General features: G+C 44.9%; 1 protein-coding gene across 1 annotated transcript in view; it reads right to left on the bottom strand.

Moving 5' to 3' along the window:
- gli2a (GLI family zinc finger 2a) overlaps positions 1–23,538 on the bottom strand; it is a 77,889-nt gene that overhangs the window by 38,264 nt on the left and 16,087 nt on the right. Inside the window, 1 exon segment of the mRNA XM_056579638.1 lies at positions 22,345–22,481. Coding sequence (XP_056435613.1) covers positions 22,345–22,459 — 115 coding nt within the window. The 5' untranslated portion in view covers positions 22,460–22,481.

Here is a 23,538-nt window from a genome sequence, read left to right as displayed (position 1 = left end):
GCTTGCATATTATTTTCTCCTAACATGGTGTTTGGTTTAAAACAATGATGTCCTGTCAGCTCCTCGTTCAAAAAGAGCGCTATTGTTTAATCAATTAGAGCCAAGCATCAAGGCTAGCATCAAGAGCTTCGTTGTTGTACAGGTCCAGGAATAATAATACGTCTTCAATCCTGCAGCCGCAGCTGTTGGAAACACAGGCTGTTCTTCCACAGTGTGTCCGGTGTTTCCAATGACGACATTCTCTGCTCAAACTCCAGACTCCTGCACACACACACGTATGCACTCACACACACACACACACGCACGCACGCACGCACGCACGCACGCACGCACGCACGCACGCACGCACGCACGCACGCACGCACGCACACACACACACACACACACACACACACACACACACACACACACACACACACACACACACACACACACACACACACACACACAAACACACAAACACACCATCCTGTCCCCTGACTTGTAAAATAGGCAATGTCGTTTCCTTAAGGAAAGAAGAAGTGACACAGAGGAAGTCTCCAAACAGGCCATCAATGTGGGAGGGGAAGGGCCATGCGCACATGTCAACGTATGTCTTTGCTGGAGGTCAACCCAAGGTGAGACAGTCCCCAGGGAGAGCCTCTACTCTCAGCAAGCCTCGGAGTTCATCCTGCATGAAGCTGGCCTGGTCTCCATCAGGCTTGTCTTGCTGAGTTTGTTAAGGTATGTCAGTGTTCAAACTGAGTCATATCTTAAGATTTCCTGTTGGGCCATTAGTTCATCATATAGGCCAGACATCGTTACATACATTGTAGCTTTGAGGATTAGGTGTATCAAAATGTGTGATTACATATTGATAACCATTAATTCCATGCTTAGATTTGGATAACACTAAAGCTTTAATAGTATAGTTTGATCTAGTCTTTTTTTAAATGTCTACCACCTACTTATACAGGATTGTCTGGACAGCTAGAGCTTGAAGTAGACAAGAGGGCTGACGTACCTCTTCCGAGCTTCAAACCAAGACCCAGATCTCTCCTGTACACCACTCCTTATTTAATATCCGTCGCCTTAATCTATGCTTGCCATTTCACACTTGGAAGGATAAAGCTGGTGCTTTTGTAAGAATCTCTAAGAAAATAACAAAAAACTACATTGCCGAAACTGAAGCCTCAATTTGACCAGCCATCATGGCAGCCCTGTTGCAGCACTTTGTAACGCTGGCCAGACGCACTGTGGGTCACATCTCCTTGATAAGACTAAGCATCAGACACATTTGAGGGGACTGCGGCTTTTCACTTTGATACTGTGTGTGGGAACGGGTTGCTTGTAGAACTTACCTTACCTTAGGGGTTTGGTTTAGAAGCTGTAACGAGTAACAGCTGTAAGACACATTGCTGAAACCATGACCTCTGCTCATGGTTTCAGCCCCCCTGCCCCCCTCCACCACACCCCCCAAACGACCACCACCTTAAACCCTTCAGGGGAAAACCACCCTTAAAGTTCAGTCCCTTATTTCTCCATGTACACATTTTTACTCTGATTGTAAGTGACTGCTATATTTTCCTCACCGTAAAACCTGTCCTACATCGTGACGCTGTATGAGATGTCCCATGTGGCTGTTCATGGTACTGCATGGTGATTCTGATCGTATATATAGAGAGATAACCTTATTTGATATTCAAGATGGGAATTACTGAGCAGGCCTTGGTATGCCTGCTGACGTCTTTCCCTCTTGTTGATGACCATGTGCTGCTTTGGTTTTAGATAGTTCAGTACTCTGTTCAAAACTCAAAGAAGACCACAGGCTCCAGTGGATTGATTTACACACAGCTACATTCTTTAACACGTCTGTATCGCACCACTGTTTTGAGAAACACCCTTTAACCAATCAGAAAATCTGTTATGCATACTTTATCTGAAAGAGCATCCACATTTGTTTAAAAAGGACAATGAGAGTTAGCCCAGGAAACCCCTCATGGAAGAGCCGGTGATTTCAAAGGGGTCAGAGAATCGGGGCAGCGAGGGGGAGCGGAGAGGGGTGAGGAGGGGGCGTTTGCTATGAGGGAGGAGGGGAGGTGCACAGAGCAGAGCATCCTTTCTTCTGGAACAAAAGGACCCTGAACACATTATTTCACTGTTGCTTGTTTGCTGGGTTTGTTGAGGCATAAGGGGGTAGTTGGAGGAGGGGGTTGTTTTTACTAGCTTCCTGGACTGAAAATGCCGTGGGTAAGTACATGAGCGGCAGGGGGTAGGGGGTCAGTCCCGCCGACGCTCTGAAAGGCTTGGTGGCGGTAAGGTCAGTCATGTGGGCAGAGTGTGAGATGCCAGCAAGCCACCTCGTCTCTTCTGGTTCCGGTAGTAAAACAAAGAAGAAAGTAAAAAAATAAACAACACTGCCTCGGTGAATCAGGTGGGTTAATGGATGGATGGACAACAAGAGTGGGAGAACAATAGGGGGAGGGCAAGGAGTCAACAATGGTGTGAATTTAAACCACTGAACTTCTGCTGAGTCAACAGCAGCATCATCACTATCTTGGTCACCAATAGGAGCAAGGTGTCAAAGGTTGCCTCTTACCATAACATGGACAACTGTTGCTGTATTAATAGTAAATTAGCTGAACACACTAGACCTGCCCTTTCCCTTAACGAACCCTCAACATAATAGTAGAGAAATGTTTTTCAAAACATTGTAGCAGTAAGTCTTTTTTCTGCCGACTCAATTAAATCTAGGCACAATTTCAAATGTATGAATTATTTTCTTTGACGTGGCTGAATAAAAAATTATAACTCTTCTTTGCCTTGCATTGAAAGGTACACCACCAGCAGAAGGGTTACTTTATGCCATGGCTCCTAATTTCATCAAAGCCATATCCATAGACCTCAAGATCACAAGACCTGGAGGTCTCGGGATCTGCTCTCTCTCTCTCTCTCTCTCTCTCTCTCTCTCTCTCTCTCTCTCTCTCTCTCTCTCTCTCTCTCTCTCTCTCTCTCTCTCTCTCTCCCTCAGAGGGCAGGCAATGTGTTTACTTTGCCCTGTAATGCTAGTATTGAAGTCAAATAAACAAGGGGCCTTGCAAGCAACACATGCTGCTCTCATCAGCTCTCTGACAGGCATTGGGGGGGCGAACCGTTTAAATAGAGATAGAGAGAGAGAGAGAGAGAGAGAGAGAGAGAGAGAGAGAGAGAGAGAGAGAGAGAGAGAGAGAGAGAGAGAGAGAGACTAGCCCTGTGTTAGTCTACATGTCTTTTTTCATTAGAGTCCGTCCAAGCTGAGTGGTTAACCGGGAAGGCCATCCATCATAAATGGTGGTGGGCTGAATGGATGTTGGGGACTCCTCTCTGTGACCCAGTGGAGCTTCAAAGAGAGACGTTGGAGGGACAGGGAGAAGGTTATCCTGAGAGATGTTTATATCCCAGTGGATGGAAAAGTTTCAATTTGCACTTTTTGTTTGAATGTTTGGTTGGCTCTGCACTATCCTTGTCTTTGAGTCTGTGTGTGCATGAGTGTGTGCATCTCTATGCACGTGAGCCTTGCAGTGTTTGAAACTGATTATTTCTCTCTCACTCGCTCTCTATCTCTCTCCTCCTCCCTGCTGACACCGTGACAGTGAGTCGGTTGAGAATTCTCTGGGCTCGGGAGACGGGAGTGAATGGCGAGGACATTACTCAGCAACAACAAACAACAGGCACTGCGAGATAAGGATTCATTTGTCACAGCGTACTTGCGGGGAGACAAGGGCTGCGTCGCATTGTGTGTTAAAATTAGCCCCTTGCGAGACATCCCCTATGTGACACTGTGTGAGTTGCATGTCACCTTGGGGGTAGGCCTACTGGGGCAGAAGATGAGGAGAATCTTGTGTTTTGACTCACAACCTTCATTGGTGTTTGTTTCAGCAGTGGCTCTCCAAGTTGTTAATGAATTGTCCTGAGAGGGAGAGTTTTGCTGAGCCAACAGATTCCCTTCAATGAGTTGCTAAGCTATTCTCACTTGGCTGCTAGGGGTCACTTCTGGTCTCACTATGTTCTGAGGGCTGTAGATGCCTTGCTCATGTGTCTCTTCTCTGGAGGCAAGTCTGTTTTGTTGGGAGTTAACTTAAAGTAGAATATATAGTTTTTACCATGATTTGTATTCTTAACAGAAAAATCAAATGTAATGCTTTGAAATGCTTTGTTCATAGTTCAAGACCACAAGTATGCAGTATGATACACAACTTCTACTACAATTATTTCCATATGAATAAGTATGGAAAAAACCTTTTGAAGTCCATAATTATGTCTCCTAAAGTTGATTAAAAGATCACTAATTAAATGAGAAGAATGAGACACGTTGAAGGGCCAGAGTGGGTCTCCTCCTTCCGTTTCTTAGGCACCACTATCCACCAGTCCCTATCATGGAACCTGAACATTTTTCTTATTATTTCCAAATCCCATCAGAGATTATACTTCCTCCGTCAGCTGAGGAAGTTTGGGGTAACTCAGGCAGGCATGACCCATTTTTATCGTGTTCTCCCTCCTGGTTTGGTATGGTAGTGCTACCAGCCAGGACAAACAACAGCTTGAGAGGGTAGTAAAGATAAAGATAAAGATAGACTTTATTGTCATTGTACAGTCACCTATACAACAAAATTGGGAGTACGCAGGGCCTCTAAAATCATTGGCTGTAGTCTGCCTACCATAGGCTCGCACTATGACACCAGAATTTCCAGGAAAACTAGGAAGATCATCTCTGACCCCTCTCATCCAGCACACCACTTATTCACACTCTTACCATCAGGGAGGAGGTACAGAAGCATCACAAGTAAAACATCACGCTTTAGGGATAGTACCTATCTACAATCTATACGCCACTTGAACAAGCACTAAGCACTTTAAGGTCTTTAAGATCTTCATGGTCTACCTCACTTGCAGTTTTTGCACCACTGTACTGTACTTTACTGCTGTCATTCTCTGCGAACCATGCATTGTGTGTTTTTTATGTGTGTTAAGTGTTGTACTCCTTGTTATTTATGTGCCGTTTTGGCTTTTTGTCTTGTTATGTTGTGTTTTTATGTTGCTGTGTTATACATGTGAGCATACCAAAACAAATTCCTATCAACTGTATTTTATACATTGTTGAAATGGCTATAATAAACTTGAACTTGAAAACCAGCCCTGGAACAGTAATCTTCTGACCTCGGGCCAAACGGCCTTCCCCTCTGGTGGTTGCGGCTGTCCCTTTTCTTAAAGACAGTTGCTGTGTATAGTAGGGGAGACACAACAACTACACAACTACAAAGGCTCCAGGCAGGTCATGAATAGCCATCAAAATTGTCTCAGTAAGTACTCTGTTAGTTAGCAGGGTGATTAACCTGTTGATCAGACCGACTTATTCAGGTGAAAGAACCAGGGATTGGAAGGTCTTCATATTGAAGGAAGAGGAGGAGAAGGGAGGACGAATCGGTTGAAAGTGTACACGTGTGTTTCGTGCTTCCACTGTATCCACATGGAACGAGTGAACAGGGAACAGATCCCTCCCATGGATCCGAGGGGGATCAATGGCGTCCCCCTCTTTTGCTTTGTGCTGCAGCCTCTCCACACGCATCTGGATCGCATTGAGGGCCGTGTATTCGCTCTAGACTGGACAGACATACCCTTACAGTGTTTCACTGAAAATGTCATAACACGCTAGCGTCAAGTGAGAGGAACAAGACTCAACGTTGCTGCATGCAAGGTGGAAGCATAAGGCTGTGTTTGGGGATGTTGAGGGCCGGAGGGAAATTTGGGGGCTGGGATGCGTTGGAATGAAAACAGTGTGGAAGTGGTGATGACAGTGCTAAAATCACAAAGTTAAATGTAACAATAGAATTCAGGGTCTGATGTTGTTCTGAGATGAAATGTAGAGTCTCTGTGCAACCCTCCAGACCGATGGGGCCTCTTTGGCTGAAGAGGCAGTTTGAATCATTGATGACCTCAATGGAAAATAAGTATAATGTGAAGTACAAAATGTTGAATCTGAATATTATCCAACGCACGATTGACAACGTAATACTTTTGAGATATTTACATTGAATAACCAAAAAAGGGAAAAGTTGTTACACAATATTGCATAAATCATGAAACAATGAATGGACAGAATCCACTAAGTGTGAGAGCCTTCAGCCCATATTTGCCTTTGAATTTCTGATTGTTCATGATTGGAATTAGCTCGCCCATGGGCAGGGCGGCTAACCCATCAATTGCTTCTGATTCCAAGAGTGAAATCCCTGTCCTGAGGTCCAAAATCTAAGCTTAAGCTTTCATAGACATGAAGAGAGAACAAAAGAAAAGAGAGAGAGAGGGAGAGAGAGAGAGAGAGAGAGAGAGAGAGAGAGAGAGAGAGAGAGAGAGAGAGAGAGAGAGAGAGAGAGAGAGAGAGAGAGAGAGAGAGTAAAATGAAGAGTGAGTCGATTTCATCCAGTGTTGGAGACTTGAAAAAAATGCCCCCTCAAAATGGGCGCCGATTCCTTACGCATAAAGAGCAGTCTTAGCTATGGACGCCATCCAAAAGAAACATGTCGAAGCAATTACACTGGAGACTACCCTCAGGCTCCAGTGAAAATCCCTGGTAAGTAGGTCCTATACATTAATTGCTGCGTAGATCCAAAAGAATGCACCCTGGGTAAATTAGGGTGATTTGTTTTCAAAGTGGATGGAAATGCTGTTTTGTACCCTTTGTGTTTTGTGAGGGAAACAGATAAGGCTTTTGCCCAGCATGTATTCACACAAATGTTTTTTCACATTTTTTCATAAATGTGCAACTAAGTAACAAGCGAGCCTTTAGCGATGTTAATCTCGGTTCTCGTATATCTTAAGGGACAGGGGAAAAACACATCTGGTTTCTCTGCTTGTGGATTGACTCACTGGGGTGAGGGTAGTGTGGCTTTTGTCATCCAAGCTTCTTGATTAGAAAGCATCCCCCCCCTCCCGCCCCCAACACCACCACCACCACCCCATCCCCTACCATACCCCATCTCGCCCCCCCCAAATCCTCCTTCAAATCCAGAAACACATTTAGGAATTCTACAGTCCCTTCCTGGCTCTTCATGATGATGATGATGATGATGATGATGATGATGATGATGATGATGATGATGATGGTGAATATGATGATGTTGTACGTCCACATATGCTCACCAGATGTTATCCTTCGATGTGAGTGGGGGGCGGGGGCTGTCGCAGACTGCCACCCTGTTATTTCTGACTCTCCCTGTAATTTCAATTAACGTCACGCCACATCAGCGCCTCAGAGCCATCTAAAGCCATATGAAAGTCACACGACTGAGCTGCGGTTTAGCTCGGTAGTAGAATAGAAAGACCGGCTGCTTCTCTTCTGTCTCTCTCTCTCTCTCTCCCGACCGCCTGTGAAATAATATTTTCCCAATTGAGAGAATGTATTGGCAACGCCACATGTCCCCACCCGCCACATGTTAAACCACCAACCACCACCACGGCACTGATTTCAAAGCTGGCCTCATTTAAGTTTGAAATGTAGGGTTCCTGCTTAGAACCATACATTTGGAGCCCCCCACACTTCTTCTTCCAGGGCTGCTGATGAGAGAGACAGTGGGGACCATAGTTAACACACTGCATCACCCAGGTCTGAAGTGCTGAGTCTGCACTGCTGTGGCAGCCATCGTCATAACAAAAAGCACAAAGCCAGAATAAATCAATGTTGATGTTACATCCAATTACAGGTCCCAGGGTTCTTCAACCTCCTGCTATTCTGTCCTTTCATTGGCTGGCAGTGATAGTTACAGAGATCCTATCAGAAGGGATTCCATGTATACAAAAATATTTTTTCTCTTACTACAAAGACGCTATTGACTCCAATAGGAGAAGAGCTGTGGTTCTGTGACCGTGATTGAGGCTGCAGGCCGGCTGTCAGTCTCTGACCTTCCCCTCAGTCGGACCACCAGCTGTCGGCCCCTTTTAAGGCCAGGGATGGTGGTGGGTTGGACCACAGCTTATATGTGGTACCTGTGGAGAGGCCACAGCAGCCCAATGCCCCCCTGGGATATGTGGTTTTAAAGTGTGGATCAGCTTAGGAGGTACAAGCAATGGTATGAAAACTCTACTACACAACGCCGAGGGGGAGGTGGGTTTAACTTCTAGCATGATCCTAACCACAGTTTTGTCTCCGACCCTAAATCTGTTTCCCCAAACCAATAATTTGTTTTGGCAAACAAAACTAAATGAGTTTCTCTCTGAATCACGTAAAGCATAAGACAACAGTAACCATGAAAGAAAGATTTGATAAATTGTGAGACCTGCATGTTTCACGAGTCACCGGAAAAAAAAAGTAACATGGCTTTGTTGTTAATGTTAGAGTACTAAATTAATGAATGAATAAATATATAAATACGATACTGTATGACTGAATAAATGAATGATACATTTTTAAATGTACAATGTGGTAGTCTGTTCTTGCCTTTGTCAGCCATAAATGGAAACTAGCCATCTGCCCTCTCCTGTTTATTCTAGCTCGCTCAGACCTAATTACACTGTCTCCACACTGCGGACAAGCTGCCCTCCCTCGTTCTCCTCAACACGCTCAGACAAAACTGACAGTGCAGCGCGCGCACACACACACACACACACACACACACACACACACACACACACACACACACACACACACACACACACACACACACACACACACACACACACACACACACACACACTCACACACACACACACACACACACACACACACACACACACACACACACACACACACACACACACACACACACACACAAACAAGGCTCTTTTTATTGAATCACAAGCCGTCCAGTGTGGAATTAAAGTCAACGCACACCTGCAAAAACATTATTTTTGTGCAGCCTCTCTAGCATGTTAAACGCTGCTTTAAATAATCGGACAATAGCGCAGCAGAGAGCACAAAGGACCCCTGTTGAGCTAACACATTGCCTCACTTTAGCGTTAGGTATGCACTATACAGACAGGTACAAATGACAGCCTTGTGTGCGCAGCGGCCTAATTCAATAAAATGCCATCGCTGCTGGGATGCTCTCTGTCTCTGCTGGCCAACCAATGGATCAGGGACATGCACGCTGTCTGATCACAGCACCGCTATATCACTTCCTACTCTTACAAACTTTCGTCGATACACCAGTTGCCCAGTTTTACTAATTTGACTGCATTACCCATAATCCCTTCTGTAGCAGAGCTTAGAATACCAGTTTTTTTAATCGTTATATTTAAATCACTCTCAAATAAGCTTTATTTAAGAGGTGTGAAATTATCCTAAACACAATATAAATTTAGATGTATACAGAAATCAAAATCTATCCATCTCTTGTATTGCTTGTGAATTAAATGTTACAGGTTCCCATTCATTGTAATGGATTGGCTTTGTACACATTAAACATACACTCACCATACAATCAGTACACATTAATGCCTTCACCTTTTGATGTACATTGTTTAGGCACATGCCCATGAACAGCACTCAGTTTGGCTAATTTATAGGACTTGCAGGGGCCTCAATACTTGGGGCCATACTTGTTTTTTTCCTGATAATATAATCCAGAGCATGCCAGCTTTGTAGCATTCATTGGCCCCAGTTATTCACTCTTGGCCCCCACTCTGTCCCGGTCCTAAGCCCAACCCCACCTCCACCCCAACACCCCCACTCTGTACCCTTCACACCCCCCCCGCCTCCCGTCCCACACGCCCCCAGGCCCGGACGTCTTCAAGCCTCTCCCCAGCAGGTTGAAGCAGCAGGTTTGGAGACGGCCCAACGCACCCCCCCCCAGACCCACCCCTCCGCCCAAAGGGGACCGTGAGGAGAGCCGAGCGGATGAGGTAGATTAGTAAGGTCTGCATCCTCCTCCACTCCACCCTGCCCCCCTGGCCCCCAATCCAGGGGTTTAGGGGCACTTCCTCTGCTGGAATTAAAGGGTTACCCCTCCCCCCTAACAAAGAAGAAGAAAACGACTCTCTGGCAAATAACTACTTTCCTGGGAGTTTGAGGGAGCATATTGATATGTAAACACTCCCCCCTCTACGGCCGGCACCCTCCTCTTCCTCTCTGTCTCTCTCTCTCCAGATATCTTCCGTGGGAATTCTTCAGGTGAGCTGCATTCCCTCTGCGACTTAGGCCCCGCTGAATAAAAAGGATTTACAGTGCTTTCTCCCGCTAAGCACCTCAAAACACGTTAGCCAAAGCCAACATGGGAGCAATTGAGGGTATAGTCACACATGCACGCACAAACACACACAAACAAACACACACCCACACACACAGACATTCATGCCACTGCTTCTGTCTCTAGATGTCGTCTACACATCAGAGTTTCAGATCTGAGTTTTAAAATTAAGGGTGAAGAATGTGTGTTGCCACATCTGGTTGTTTTGTGTAGTTGCTGGGCATCGGTACAGTCAACTAACGGGTTGCATCCCATAATAGGGCTGCCACGATACCAATTTCCGATGCAAGGCTTACTGCCATGAAAGTACAATACCTGTCATACTGTCAAAATGCTTACCAGCTGTCTCACCGTCTCATACAGGCAAATGCAATGTAAAATTAGGATTTTGGGAAATTGCAATGTCTTTGGGTGTATGATTAAAACATTTTTCTAAACTTATTTTACGTACACCAAATCATTTATTAAATATTCTATCCAGAGCTTTCAGCGGTTCTTTATCTTTTGTATGTTTTAATGGTATTTAACCGAAAAAATATGTCTATGTATCCTAGTATTACAAGTGTTGTATGAACCTTCATGTAGTTTGTAATTCTAACTTTGTGTGCTGTGGATAATTCATCCAGCCTCATGTATGGGCACACACATTCTCTGTATTCTTTCTTACACACACACACACACACACACACACACACACACACACACACACACACACACACACACACACACACACACACACACACACACACACACACCCACGTGTATGTGTGTGGATATCGTGTATGCCTTTAGACCCCTGTCTGGTTCCAACATGTCTGTATTTGTTGTCTTTGGGGGATGATCTTGTTACTCTTTGAAGCTCACGCCAAATATTCACAATCCTGGTTCCCAATGCAGGAACCGCAGAGGTAAGACCATCCTGACCCCGGCCGCTAACACACTAGGGGCTTTTACCTTCACATTACAAAAAACATGTTATCATTTCCATGTTTCGTGGCGTTTTCCACTGCTCGTTTCCACTAACGTAATGATGAGCCGTATTTATAAGGGTTTGACTATATTAGACTATTATAAAAAGGGACTTTTGATTGCACCTTCACTTGACTTTGCTAGGGGAGGAAGCAGACATGGGCCTAATTTGGATTTTGTACAAATAGAAGGGAATTCAAAGCTTTTTTATTGACGTTAAACTGTGTTAAAACGTATAGCAAATAAAAGCGTTTCTTTACAGTTTAAAAGGTAAAAGCACTTTGCCAACCCTGCCGGAAGAATTACTGGTTTGATGCATATGGGGCCCACCCATGCCAAAATTAATAAACCCGTAGCACTGCATAGGCTTTTATGGGAAACTGACAGCCAGGATTGCATGAGCTATGTCATGTTGAAATTGGTTGCAGTTGGATTTGAATCGCAGACATGCAATGCTTTGAATGAGTTCTCTTGTACAGAAAATATCTAAAGCTACACTGCCAGCTCTGGCTAGAGATATCACTCAATCCCCTCGCTACCCAGTCGTTATTCTGAAACTGGTCTCCACATCCTACTGTTCCCAGCATGCATTTTTTATACCAAAATGACGTCTGATTACTTTTCCATATGGTTCCACTTTGTTTGCATTATTTCCTGGGGACCGTGGCGACCACAAAGGGGCGCCGCAACCGTCTTTGGTCGAGGTTACAGAGCAGGAGAGGAGCTGAGAGCTGCGCACACACGTTGTTCTTACTGTGAGGGCCAAGAGGACGACTAGGACTATGATATCACCATAGTCTTTCTCTCTCCCAGCCCACTGGTACGCACAATAAGCTCTTTGTGCATACCAGACACTGGTGGACGAAGGGATTCTAAGTAAATGGGAGTAATGGAACGTTACGAAAGTGTCAGCAGCTAAAAAAAATGTGATTTAGGCCCCGTGTACACTAACCCGGCTAAATCTACAAACGCATAAATATTTATCCGTTTAGCCCTTCCGTCCACACTAAAACTGAGAAATCCGACACTGAAAACTATGCTTTTCGAAAACGATCGCTGAGGTGGATAAATGTGAAAACGCTGGGTTCGCGTTGTGGTGTTGACAGGGTAGACGGAGGCTTTCAGAAACGATAACGTTCGGTTGCCATGACACTGCCATGACGCTACCACAAGCTTGCGCTCGAGACCGAGACGCTCATCAAAAAAATGGCAGGTGAAATGCAAATGATGATCTCTCTGTACAATGTACTAATTTATTTAATTTTGTTTGTTACCCAGACAGTGTTGCCAGAGGAGTGGAGAGAGAACTCCAGGCTGTCGAGAGGCAGCCTATACAAGCTATGTGACATTTTGCGCCCCCAAATAGAAGGCCAGATGACTCGGATGAGAGATCCGTGGATGTTGTTGGTTATCCTCCTCCTCCTCAATAGCAACTCCACCTCCACCTCCTCCACCACGTCTGTCCATTAAAAAAAACCTTGCCTTTGTACCTTTGGTTAGAGACATATTTTTGCTTCTTAGTGAAAATGATTAACCAGCTGATCAACTGTAAATATCAGCTGATCGCGCCCCTGTAATCTAAACAGAGAGGCGTGACGGAGTGGCGTAACCATGACAACAACTGTTTATTCAAATAATTTCAGTGTGGAACGTGGATGGAAAACATTCAGAAAACAATATGAAAACGATTGTGTGGACGGGATCGTTTTCATTGCGGATGTGCGTTTTTACATTTACCCGGGTTAGTGTGGACGGGGCCTTAGATTCTATTCTGTTCAAGTCAACGGAAAGCAGTACCTACATTAATTCTATATAGCCTATGTGTTTTTTTTTTTTACATAAATGTTTATCACGGCTGTCCCAAACAATATTATTTGTATAACGATCCTTGTATCCTCTGGTTTGTGAACTGTTGTTTTGCTGCTGTAACACCTTTATTTTCGACCTCAATGGATAAATCTCAACGGTTATAGTAAATGTATCAATCAAATAGCTGCAACATAATTGGCTACTTATTTTAATGACATTGTCCCTTGTATTCTAATGGATCTAACAATCAAATGTAAGCATTGTAACTTTCCACCCATTCCACCCACTCTATTCTACAATCTGTGTTCCTCACCATAACAGGTGTGGGTCGTAGCTCACAGGTTCACCGGGGTTTGTTTCGCGTTCTGCCCATGCTGGGGCTCAGTGTTCTCCGTGAACTGGGGGAGGGGGAGCGTGTCTGTTTTTCATGCCAGGGTCTTCTGCCTTTACTCAAGCTCCTTTGTTTATTTTGATTCCACTGTGGGTTTTCTGCGGCCTGTCTAGGTCTGCGTCCCTGGAGCGAGGCCAGGGGCCAGACCGCTGGTGTCACGGGCCGCACGGCTGTACTGTCTGGAGCTCCCTGTCTCTAGAATTCTTTCGCTCTCTCCTCTCTCTCTCCTCCCTCTTTGATTCTTACTCTTGCTCTCAAATTGTCCTCTGTTCAACTCTATCTCAAATTCTCTTTCTCATTCATTTTTATGCATAGCAGAGAGAGAGAGAGAGAGAGAGAGAGAGAGAGAGAGGAGGGGAAATAAGAATGGAAAGCAAAAGTGGGTGAAAGGTAGTGAAAGGGAGAGAAAAGGATCAGTGTAAGAAAAAAATGAAGGAAAGCAAGCAAGGGATAAACAAGCAGGAGAGAAAAGGAAAGTAAGAAAGAGGTTATTTGGTAAATGTTTATCGGATTGCTCGGCCGAGTAAAAACCTCTGACTATTTGTTGCTTTGGGACCCCCGTCCTTCCACATGTTTAAACACAGGGCTGGTTTCCCTCGCGTCACCTGGCTCTGCCGTCAGGTGACCAGCTTATCCCCGCCAGGCAGTGTCTCAAAGCGCTGTGGGATCCCACTAATTGCTAAACGGTGAGAGAGTGGACAACAGCGGCAGTGAAACCCTAGATCTATAATTACCAGAATCCACGCTTCCCTCAGGAGGGATTTCAGTGTTGGCAGAAATCAATTTCCTCACTCTGGGTTTAAGCAACCCCGCCACAACACAATTACAGAGGGCTTTTATTTTAAAAGTATCCCTTTCTGATGGTTCTTCACACTTGATGAAACGGTGGCCATTTCCCATGCCGGGACCGAGGGTTGCTGGTGGGGGTGAAATGATAATCCAAGAATGAATACCAGAAAAGCCCAGAAGGTTTAGAAACTTTTTACTCCCCCGCACTACGACCAACTCCCCCCTTCTAGGATTGAGACTTTGCCTGGAAGTGTGTACAACACCCAAGGCGGGGACAACAGCTGTGTGTCTGGGGGCGGTGGTCTGCAACGGCGGGTGGGGGGGGGGGCTTGGTTTTAGTGACCACAAAAGCGTCCTCTCCTCTGGACTGCCTCCGCCAGCGCACCCCGGGTGCTGTTTACACAAGCACCTCCTGCCTGTGTTTACAGCTCGCACACATTTTTTGTTTCGCCACGTCTGAACTGCTCCCGAGGTTTATTTTGGTTTCCTTGAACTGCTGAGTGTTAAAGCTACATTAGCACAGGCTGGGCGCTTCCAGGATTCGTAACGGTTTGGGAGAGTGGTGGCGGATGAACGGGCCATCGTCTGGAGGGGGAAGGGTTCGAACTGCCAGTTTTTTTTAAATGTTTTTTGGGGGGGCGGGGAGGAGGGAGGAAGGGCAGTTGATTGAGTCTATCTTGGAGGACTGAGCACTGTAACAGATCTGATCTCAACCCCAGCAAAACAGGAAGGAAGTGGACTAGATGCAGGTTTGGGGGGGGGGGGATGGGGGTCATTAACCAATTGCATGCTGGGAAAATGTTGTGGTTGTGAAGTATATAGGCATGTAAGGCATAGGGATGAGAGACTTGGGGATAGAATGATAGGAGAAGAGTAAAGATTGAAAAATAAGTTAAAACAAGAGTAAGAGAGAGTTTGGGATTATAGCACAAAAGGGAGAAAAGAGGGGAAGCGAGAGAAGAGGCAGAGGGCAAGGGAGTGCTAGCGGACAGGATAGTGGGTCATCCACAATCATTAAGCATTAATCTATAGCTCCCTACTCATCACCTAGTCCTTGTAAATGTGAAGGTACAGTATCTGTTGTTCTCCTTAGCTCTGGGTGCCTCTGGTTCAGGGAGATTTGAAGTCTCACACTGAAGAATAGACTTTTATTGTTCCCTTCTCAAAAAGAGTGTTCTGCAGAAAGGTGAAGGAGGTGAGGGGAACACTGGCTACCAGGTCTAGAAAAGCCTTACATTGTGTTGAAACATAAAGTTAAACGGCTCTTCTTTTCATGTCTTCAAATAGGGGGCACGTATATTGCGAAAGCATCTTGCATTTTAATAGTTATAACCTACTTATTTATTTTGGGAGTTTACCAATTTCCACAAGAAAGTTCTAGAGAAAAAGAGAGAGACCTTTAATAGCAAGGGCGGCCTCACAAGGAGAATACAATGTGTAGACGAGCCTGGCCTAATCTTTAAATTTTTTATAGACTTCTCCCTACTAAGTATTCAGTAAAATATACATTTGTCTTCTGATTTCCCTTTCCTAGAGCTGGGAAGCAGAGTATCTCTGTAGTGCTTTCAACTGTAATTCCACTGAACTGGAGAGTCCAGAGTTAACATGCTGAATCTTTACAAATCAACAGAAAAGGGAATCTGGAGATCTAGGGAACTGCTTCATAATTCATCTTTCATTTTAAATTTTTTTTTTTACAAAATGTGTTAACATATGAAAATTAGAAACATTCATGACCAGTATCTGAGGAAGTGAACTGCCCTCGCGTTATGTTAGTATGTAGGCCATCCAGCTCCGTGATGGTGACAATTATGATCATGAAGATGATGATGATGATGATGAGGATGATGATGATGACAATGAAGGTGATGATGATGAGGGAACTGCAACATCCAAAACTAAGGAAGAATTAATGTTTTGGTATTTTTGTACGAACAGAAAAGTTAAAAGAAGAAGGAAAAACAAGAGGTCTACTTCTGCTTTCACTTAGCATATCTAATCTTTAAATCCGGCCTTGTACGGACGGTCCACCAAGTGGAACTCCAGATAAGGGAGAGAAGAGGGGAGGTATAGACTGAGAGAGGGTGAAAGGAAGAGGGAGAGAAGATGTCGAGGAGCGAGAGATATAGAGAGGGAGGGGAGAGAATGAGATAGAAATGGGGAAAGTTGGGGTTATATAGAGGGGGCAGAGACAGAGAGGGAGAAAGAGATGGATAGAAGGGGGGAGAGCGATATAGAGGGTGGGTTGAGAAATGTGAAGGCGGGATGGAAGGAAAAGGAGGATGGGGAGATATCACCTTAACTGATTTCAAAAGCTGCATGAATTAGTGTAAACACTGATGACTCTATCCCTGATAGCAACACATTGATTCATTCTCTCTCTTTCTATCTCTCTCCCTCCCTCCCCCTCTCACTGTCTGCCTGTACCTCTCGCTTCTTCTCTCAACAAGGTAGGGAGTGTGTTTTCAGAGGGAGTTTAAAAGGTCAAAAGTGCTACTGAGAACTAGAAGATAAGAAAATAAAGATAGATAATGCAAACAACCACGAAAACCCATTAAATCATTATTTATCAATTAAATTTAAAAAATGAACTAATTCAAGAGTCCAACATAAAGAACATGCCATCGCCTTAACGCCTCAGGAGGGATGACCACTGCACCGCAACTTGTGCAAACAGATAAATTGAGCGTTTTTTCCGGAACGGTAATAATATCAATCCCTCGCTCTATACATCTCTCTCTCTCTCTGAAGGATTTTTTGGAGAAACACAGCGTGTTCCTGATAGTGTGTGGCTACGATCCCTGACAGGAAGAAAGCAATGTCGGTTCTCAGTCAATAGACCTTCCTGTAAGCTTGTTGCTCGCAAGTCTTCTCAAGTATCAAGTATTAGCGAAAGAATTATTGATATGGTCTTGCAAAATGCATGACACTGGATAGACCAGATTCTCTTGCAACATGACTACCTACTGGGGATATGAAAATATACTTCTGGCTCCTCAGAATTATATTTTTGACATATTTCATTGCTATAGGAGCCCCATGGGAGGTTTTTTTTGTCCACACAGCTTAGCAAGTCGAATTAAGCCGGCCGTTTAAAGAAAAATAGAAAATGGCAATGACATGATGAAAGTATCATTGCTGTATTGCACTGTCCTAATGCTCCCATAGCACATGGCTGTGCCACAGAACCCTTCTCTGCAGATGCATGATGATGAACCACCTGACGTAGTTAGGAACTGTGCCTTTTTTTTCTTTTCGATTCCTTAAAGGAGCATTTCACCGGTGGAGGCATGAATATGTATTGAAATTGGGTCCTATATGTAGTCGAATAATAAAATAAAATTCTAATTTGGTGCCGTCTTGACCGAGAAAAGGCAGAAAATGACTTTTTGGTGCTTGTGGATTGAAGTGGATCGTGGATTGCACCACGATGCACAGCTTTGCTGGCCACTCCCGCTGATCTAGATCTCCGCCTATCGGACACCTCGCTGTTCCATCTACCAAGCTGATACCGCCTGCTTGAAAATCATTTCACACAACATTTCTAGTGAAGAGTATTAGTTGGTGAACTCAGTGAATTAGTCCTTGTTTGTATTTCTTTCGAAATGGTGAACTTTTGCATGGTGCCATCTTCTACGTATGTCAGATCCAGTACCTTCCGCCATTGTACTTCAGTTTTATCAACAGCCTCTGTTAGCTTAGCTTCAGACGCTGTGAATGTTTCTGCTGAGTTTCTGCTGAGTTTCTGCTGGTGAAGTCCCACACACTGGCACTGCTGTAATCAGGGCCGTCGATAAGGGGTGAAAGGTGATGACGATTCTAGGGGCCCACAGCCCAGGGGGGGCCCACAAAAAAAAAAAAAAAAATATATATATATATATATATTTTACTACCAGCCCATAGTACTACCATAGCGCAACTTCTCCCTCGTCAACAATTGCTCCTTCCACCCCCCCCCCCCCCGTCAACAATTGCTCCTTACACCCCCCCCCCCCCCCCCCCCGTCAACAATTCAGCGCAGGGGGGCCCATCAGTAAATCTTGTCTAGGGGCCCAGGAATCGTAGCAACGGCCCTGGCTGTAATAGGTCTGTAGCTTCAGTGGGTCCCACCCCCTATAGAGGGGTGGGACTAGTGCTTGTAGTCTTACGAGAATCCTTCCCTCTTACACTTCCTATTTACTTCTACACAAAAATCGTCATATTGCGTCATCTTCAACAGGAACTGTTGGAGATCGATACGGTTCTCTCCAGTTTTCCCAGAAAATAAGGGAATGATGCACGACCATTCAAAACTATGAGTGTGTTTCTAACGATACAAAGCTTAATAGAAATGGGTGAAGTTTCCCTTTAAAGGTAAAAGAAAGACAAAAGGAGGGGTCTTTTTTCGGGTTCCAAAAATCCATTATCGACAATGGAGGGCCACAGAGTTAAAACCGTAAGGAGTGGGTTTTGGGGGAGAGGAAGCTGACCACATTCACATTAGATCCCTTTGCCTATAAGCTAAAGCCCTCCAACCCCCCCCCCCCCCCCCCCCTTCCCATGCTGTTCCTTCTCGTCCAGCGGAACCACTGCAGCATAAGAGTCTCATTTAGGGGCCAGGAAAATAAAAGAAGAAATTCCTCTTCTCAGGAAGATTAGTGCCTGTCCCTTTGGAGAAGAGGCCTACACATAGGGGGTGGTGGTGGTGGTGGTGGTGGTGGTGTGGACACGAGGAATTGAGGATGGAGGGGATAGGGTTCTCTCTTTTTTTTTTTTTCTTGTGGGAAATTTCTGCACAGATAAGGGTAGGAGTGGTTGGGGCCACTGACACCCTGGTGTACCCCTGGATCCTCTGGTCGCTTGAGAGCCCTGGGGGGGGGGGGGTCACCTATCAAGACCTTTCTCCTATAGGTCATTACTCAGCGTCCACATCCCATGGAGACCGAGGCGGTGATTAATGCAAGCAAACCCCCTGATCACAACCCCAATCCAACTCGCCCCGTACCAAACAGGACTAATTACACCGGCGGTGCCTGCTCCATACATCTAAACCTCCACCACTAGCAACGGTTGGGACTGGCAAGAGTCAGGGCTGGACTGTTTTCATGAAGAAAAACTTGGGAACAAGGGGTTGAGGGGGGTAGAAGTGTGGTTTCATGCATTCCTTTTCGGTCCATGTACTTGTTTGAATGAAAGCGAAACCCGATTGTTGACAAATGTGAAAGTTTGGTAGATGCTTGACACTCTCCTGAGATATATCTGGACTGTAGATAATCATCTAGACAGATGCGTTTCTCTCTACATACAAGCTCATCAATCTCACTCTAAATCTAGAACCTTCCAGCTATATACAAAGCCCCACTAGAAGATGTATATGACATCCTGGTGCAGCTGAAATAATCTGCCTGCAACAAGCCTGTCTGCTCCACTGCCCTAGTACAGCCCAAACAAAGAAATGAGGGATTGCTGAAAAATGCTCTTTGGCAACTTTGAAAAAAACCTCTGTGTCTGTAAAACAACTCCTTCACAGAAATGTGATCAAAGGCCCCTCATGCTCATTCTGTTGGGTTTGACAAACGCAGCAAAAGGACATGTGAACTTAAGAGTAATGAATTTGTCAAGAGCTTCTTTGCACTACATTTACATTTAAATTTAGGGCATTTAGGAGGCGTTTTTATTTATTAGTACATTTGTAAGAAGAAGGAGAAACAATATATCGCTGTCGGTACAGCAAGGATGTTTATAGAAACAAGTGCCAAACACTTACAATTGCTAGACTAACCCATTCCCTGTATACAACAAAGCCAACTTACTTACAACAAAAAGTGAGAAAATAATGTTTTTACAGGTGTGCGTTGACTTTAATTCCACACTGAACGGCTTGTGATTCAATAAAAAGAGCCTTGTTTGTGTGTGTGTGTGTGTGTGTGTGTGTGTGTGTGTGTGTGTGTGTGTGTGTGTGTGTGTGTGTGTGTGTGTGTGTGTGTGTGTGTGTGTGTGTGTGTGTGTGATTTTTTGAGCATGTAAGAGAGAGGGAAGGAAGGGTCGGGGGAAGGTCAAGAAACATGGGGGTAAGGGTCCCCCATCACAGGTTTTCCTTTGTAACAGTGATATGTTTTACAGTGGTGGTAGTAGGTACCTGATCTGAACACGTTATTCTTACATGCCAGAGTACAAGCCGAGAACCACGACTCGTAAATCCCACAGCCAGCCAGGGGTTCAGGTTGCAGAAATGTGTGTCTGTCCGAGCTTGTCTTTGCAAGCAGACAGATGCAGGCTGTCACACAAAAAGTGGGTGCCCCTTTAAAACCATTAGCAAGGCCCCTAGACAAAAAGAGACACCCCGATTTGTATCAAGGAACTTGAACCTGTTTTGTTCCGCCCAACGTACCACAACCTTTTGCCGTTATCCTTCCCAACTTGCTCAACGTGAGATCCTTCTGCTAAGTGTTACAAGGCAAGACGGACTTCCATTAGGAGTTTAAAACTCAGAGTTGTGTTTAACAGGGCAAGGAATGTCTTCAGGAAACACTAGCAAGGTGGGCCCTCTTTAACAAAGTCAGGTTTCTCTTAACAAGGGAAGCATAAAGGGGTTGTATCTCTTTTCCTTGTACGTAAGCCATTTTGGCTTGGGCTGTCCAAACTGATTTAAAAGTAAGTTTGAACAAGATCATAATGGCATTTAAGTAAGCTGAAGAATGCTCCCTAACACATTTTATTCACGAGCGGCCTGAATTGGTAATTTAACATGCATATTGATAAGGAAATCCACTGAGAATGAAAAAGAACCATAAAACAAACAAAGCAGAGAAAAAAAAATTAAAAGTAAAGTAGCGAAAATGGCCACTAATGTTCTACTTTCCCCCCTGTTTGTGTAAAGGCGATGTGGGGTAGCTTTGTGATGGCAGGCCACCAGGTCCTTCATTATAAAGTAAAGACCACTCGAACTGTAGACCCTCAGAAGATGCCAACGATTGTCCCAGAGGGGTTTGAGGAGGTTTCAGTGTCCACTGTTCGACTCCAGCGGCGTCAGGGCCGTTAGTAATTTATAGGCCCCAGTTCCCCCGGAGGCGACAACAAGGTTCTCCAACCTCGTTATGGGGAGTTTTCATCACACATTCACTAATGAAAACACGATCCCTCATCTTTAAGTCATGAGGCTTTAAAACAGTATATCTCTCATACCCTGAAAACCACCCTTCCCGATGCATGCGCCGGACATGGCCAAATGATTCCCGACAGTTGCAAGCACACTTCCCCCCTTTTCTTTCAGCCGGCAAGGAAAGAATATCCGTGAAGGCGACCCTACCATCACTAGCGACGCCACCGCGACCTACATGAGACACAATGGTCATGGTTCTGTAATAGTCTGAATAATTCACATGATGGCAAGCGGGGTGTTTTTCTTGTTTTGAGAAACTTGTGGTCTCTTTGTGGAGGTGCCAGCGAGCCGCTGCCACACGTCCTACTTTCTCACCCCCATCCCTAAACAATTAAGGCTAGCCGTTCATCTCATGGCGGGCCACCAAGCCCATCGTTAAGTCCCGGCATCGCCAGCGCCGCCATGTCCTATGACATCTCGTTAGCATTTCAAAGGTGCAACCCCGAACCCCCTCCTTGACTGTATCAGAGGCCTGTGATACACGTCGTCCATCCACTGCTGCTCTCGCCGTTTTAGTAATTCATTGCGTTTACACTCGGGAGGTGAGAACAAGGTCTTTCGACCTCATTATCGTGCTTTTTTCATCACCCATTCTCTGACATCTCTGAAACAGCCCCACCAACCCCCCCACCCAATCTCTGAGTCTAAGTCTTTTCATGTGCCACCATCTGCTGATGTGATTAGCCATTACACCTCAGCTAACGCTATTAAACCTATTGCTATGGGAAATCATCAGCGTGTAATATACATCGAATCTTCTATGGACGAGATGAGTTATAATCATCAAATTACTTATTCCTCATGTTCCGTAATTCCATAACATTACAAACATCTAATGATTGGAATATTACAAACTTCAAATCATTTTCCTTGGACTTTTAAAGATTATTCACAAATGTCTCATGCAGAATTATGATGCAGGGTTATCAGGGTTTTGGGCCTTCCTCTGATCTGAACCGCATCGGGGAGTTGATAACCACATTGAGGAGAGCAGGTGGCTGACATCACTATGCTAAGGAGGTTGAGAATAGAGGGGTGCAGACACCTACCTCTTGTGAGGGTGGTGGGAGAAGGTTTCTTGGGGAGCTCTGAGAAGCTGCTTCCATCGAGACCGGAGCCCTTGCACTCCTTCTTCTCTGTGGCCGTTGGAGCTGAGGTCTCCATCTTCTGATCTTCTGGATGAAGTCTAAAAGCACACAGAGAGAAAGGGAATAGCAAGACACAGGTTAGATGCAGGTGAGATAGCGTGGGCCTGGGGAGCTGATGGAAATGTCTTGGCGGAGTCCCATTCAGCTGTAGGGAATCTGTTTATCACTCCTCTCTTGCTCTCATGCATGCACCTAAAATGAGCATTGTAATGATTTATTATTATTTATTATTGTCATTCATGAAAATAAAGAGATTCCATAAATGAATCTCTTCATGAGTGAATACCGTTGCCAGGTACTGTTGCACAAAAAGTCTAATTCCGACCACGTCCTGCCCATGACATCATCTTGCCGGTCTTCAAGCACTCCAGCTAAATCTAGCGCATCAACTCAACATCACGAATTGCAAACAATGCAAAAACATGAAACCACAAAACCAGTTAAATTAGGAATATGTATAAACCAATGAAGCAAATTAAAGGAGTTAGACATGTGTATACTGTACAAGTATAAACATACTTAACTTCATACTGCATTGAAACACTGCCTTGTGACAACTCTGTATTGTGTGAAGCGTGCTACGATGTGTATTTACTAGTCATTCATCGACATCTATTTATTCTGTCAGCAGAACTAATGTGAGGTCAGGCCCTTAGCTCGCACGCGCACACACACAGACAAGCACACGCACACCCAAGCGTTTCACAGTTTGATGTAATGAGCGAACAGCGTCCGCTCTCCACTTCCAATTGTGAAACGAGAGCAGGGCCCTTCGCACCGTGGCTTTAGCCACGCTAGCTGTGTCAATAGTGTCCACAGGTCTGTGAATGGCCCGATGCCTTGGCAACGTGCCGCTTGTTTGATTTAGCAGGCCCTACAAGATCATCCTCTGCTGAGGGCAAACAAGTCTTGTGTCTCTCTTCTCTTTGCCCGGGAGAGAAGGTTGTTTCCAAGATTGCATGCCGGGTTGCGGTCTGGATTTAAACTATCTAGCAAACGATCTAGCATTGCTGTTCAAACTTTCTTTAAAATGTTTGGTGCATCAGGGATTGAAACATGAAGGACTTAAAAATAAAGAATTTTCAATTTGAGTAC

Source organism: Gadus chalcogrammus, chromosome 20, assembly GCF_026213295.1.
Source record: "Gadus chalcogrammus isolate NIFS_2021 chromosome 20, NIFS_Gcha_1.0, whole genome shotgun sequence".
Lineage (NCBI taxonomy): Eukaryota > Metazoa > Chordata > Actinopteri > Gadiformes > Gadidae > Gadus > Gadus chalcogrammus.
Note: the sequence above shows the minus strand (reverse complement) of the source record. Positions and strands in the feature narration are given on the sequence as shown.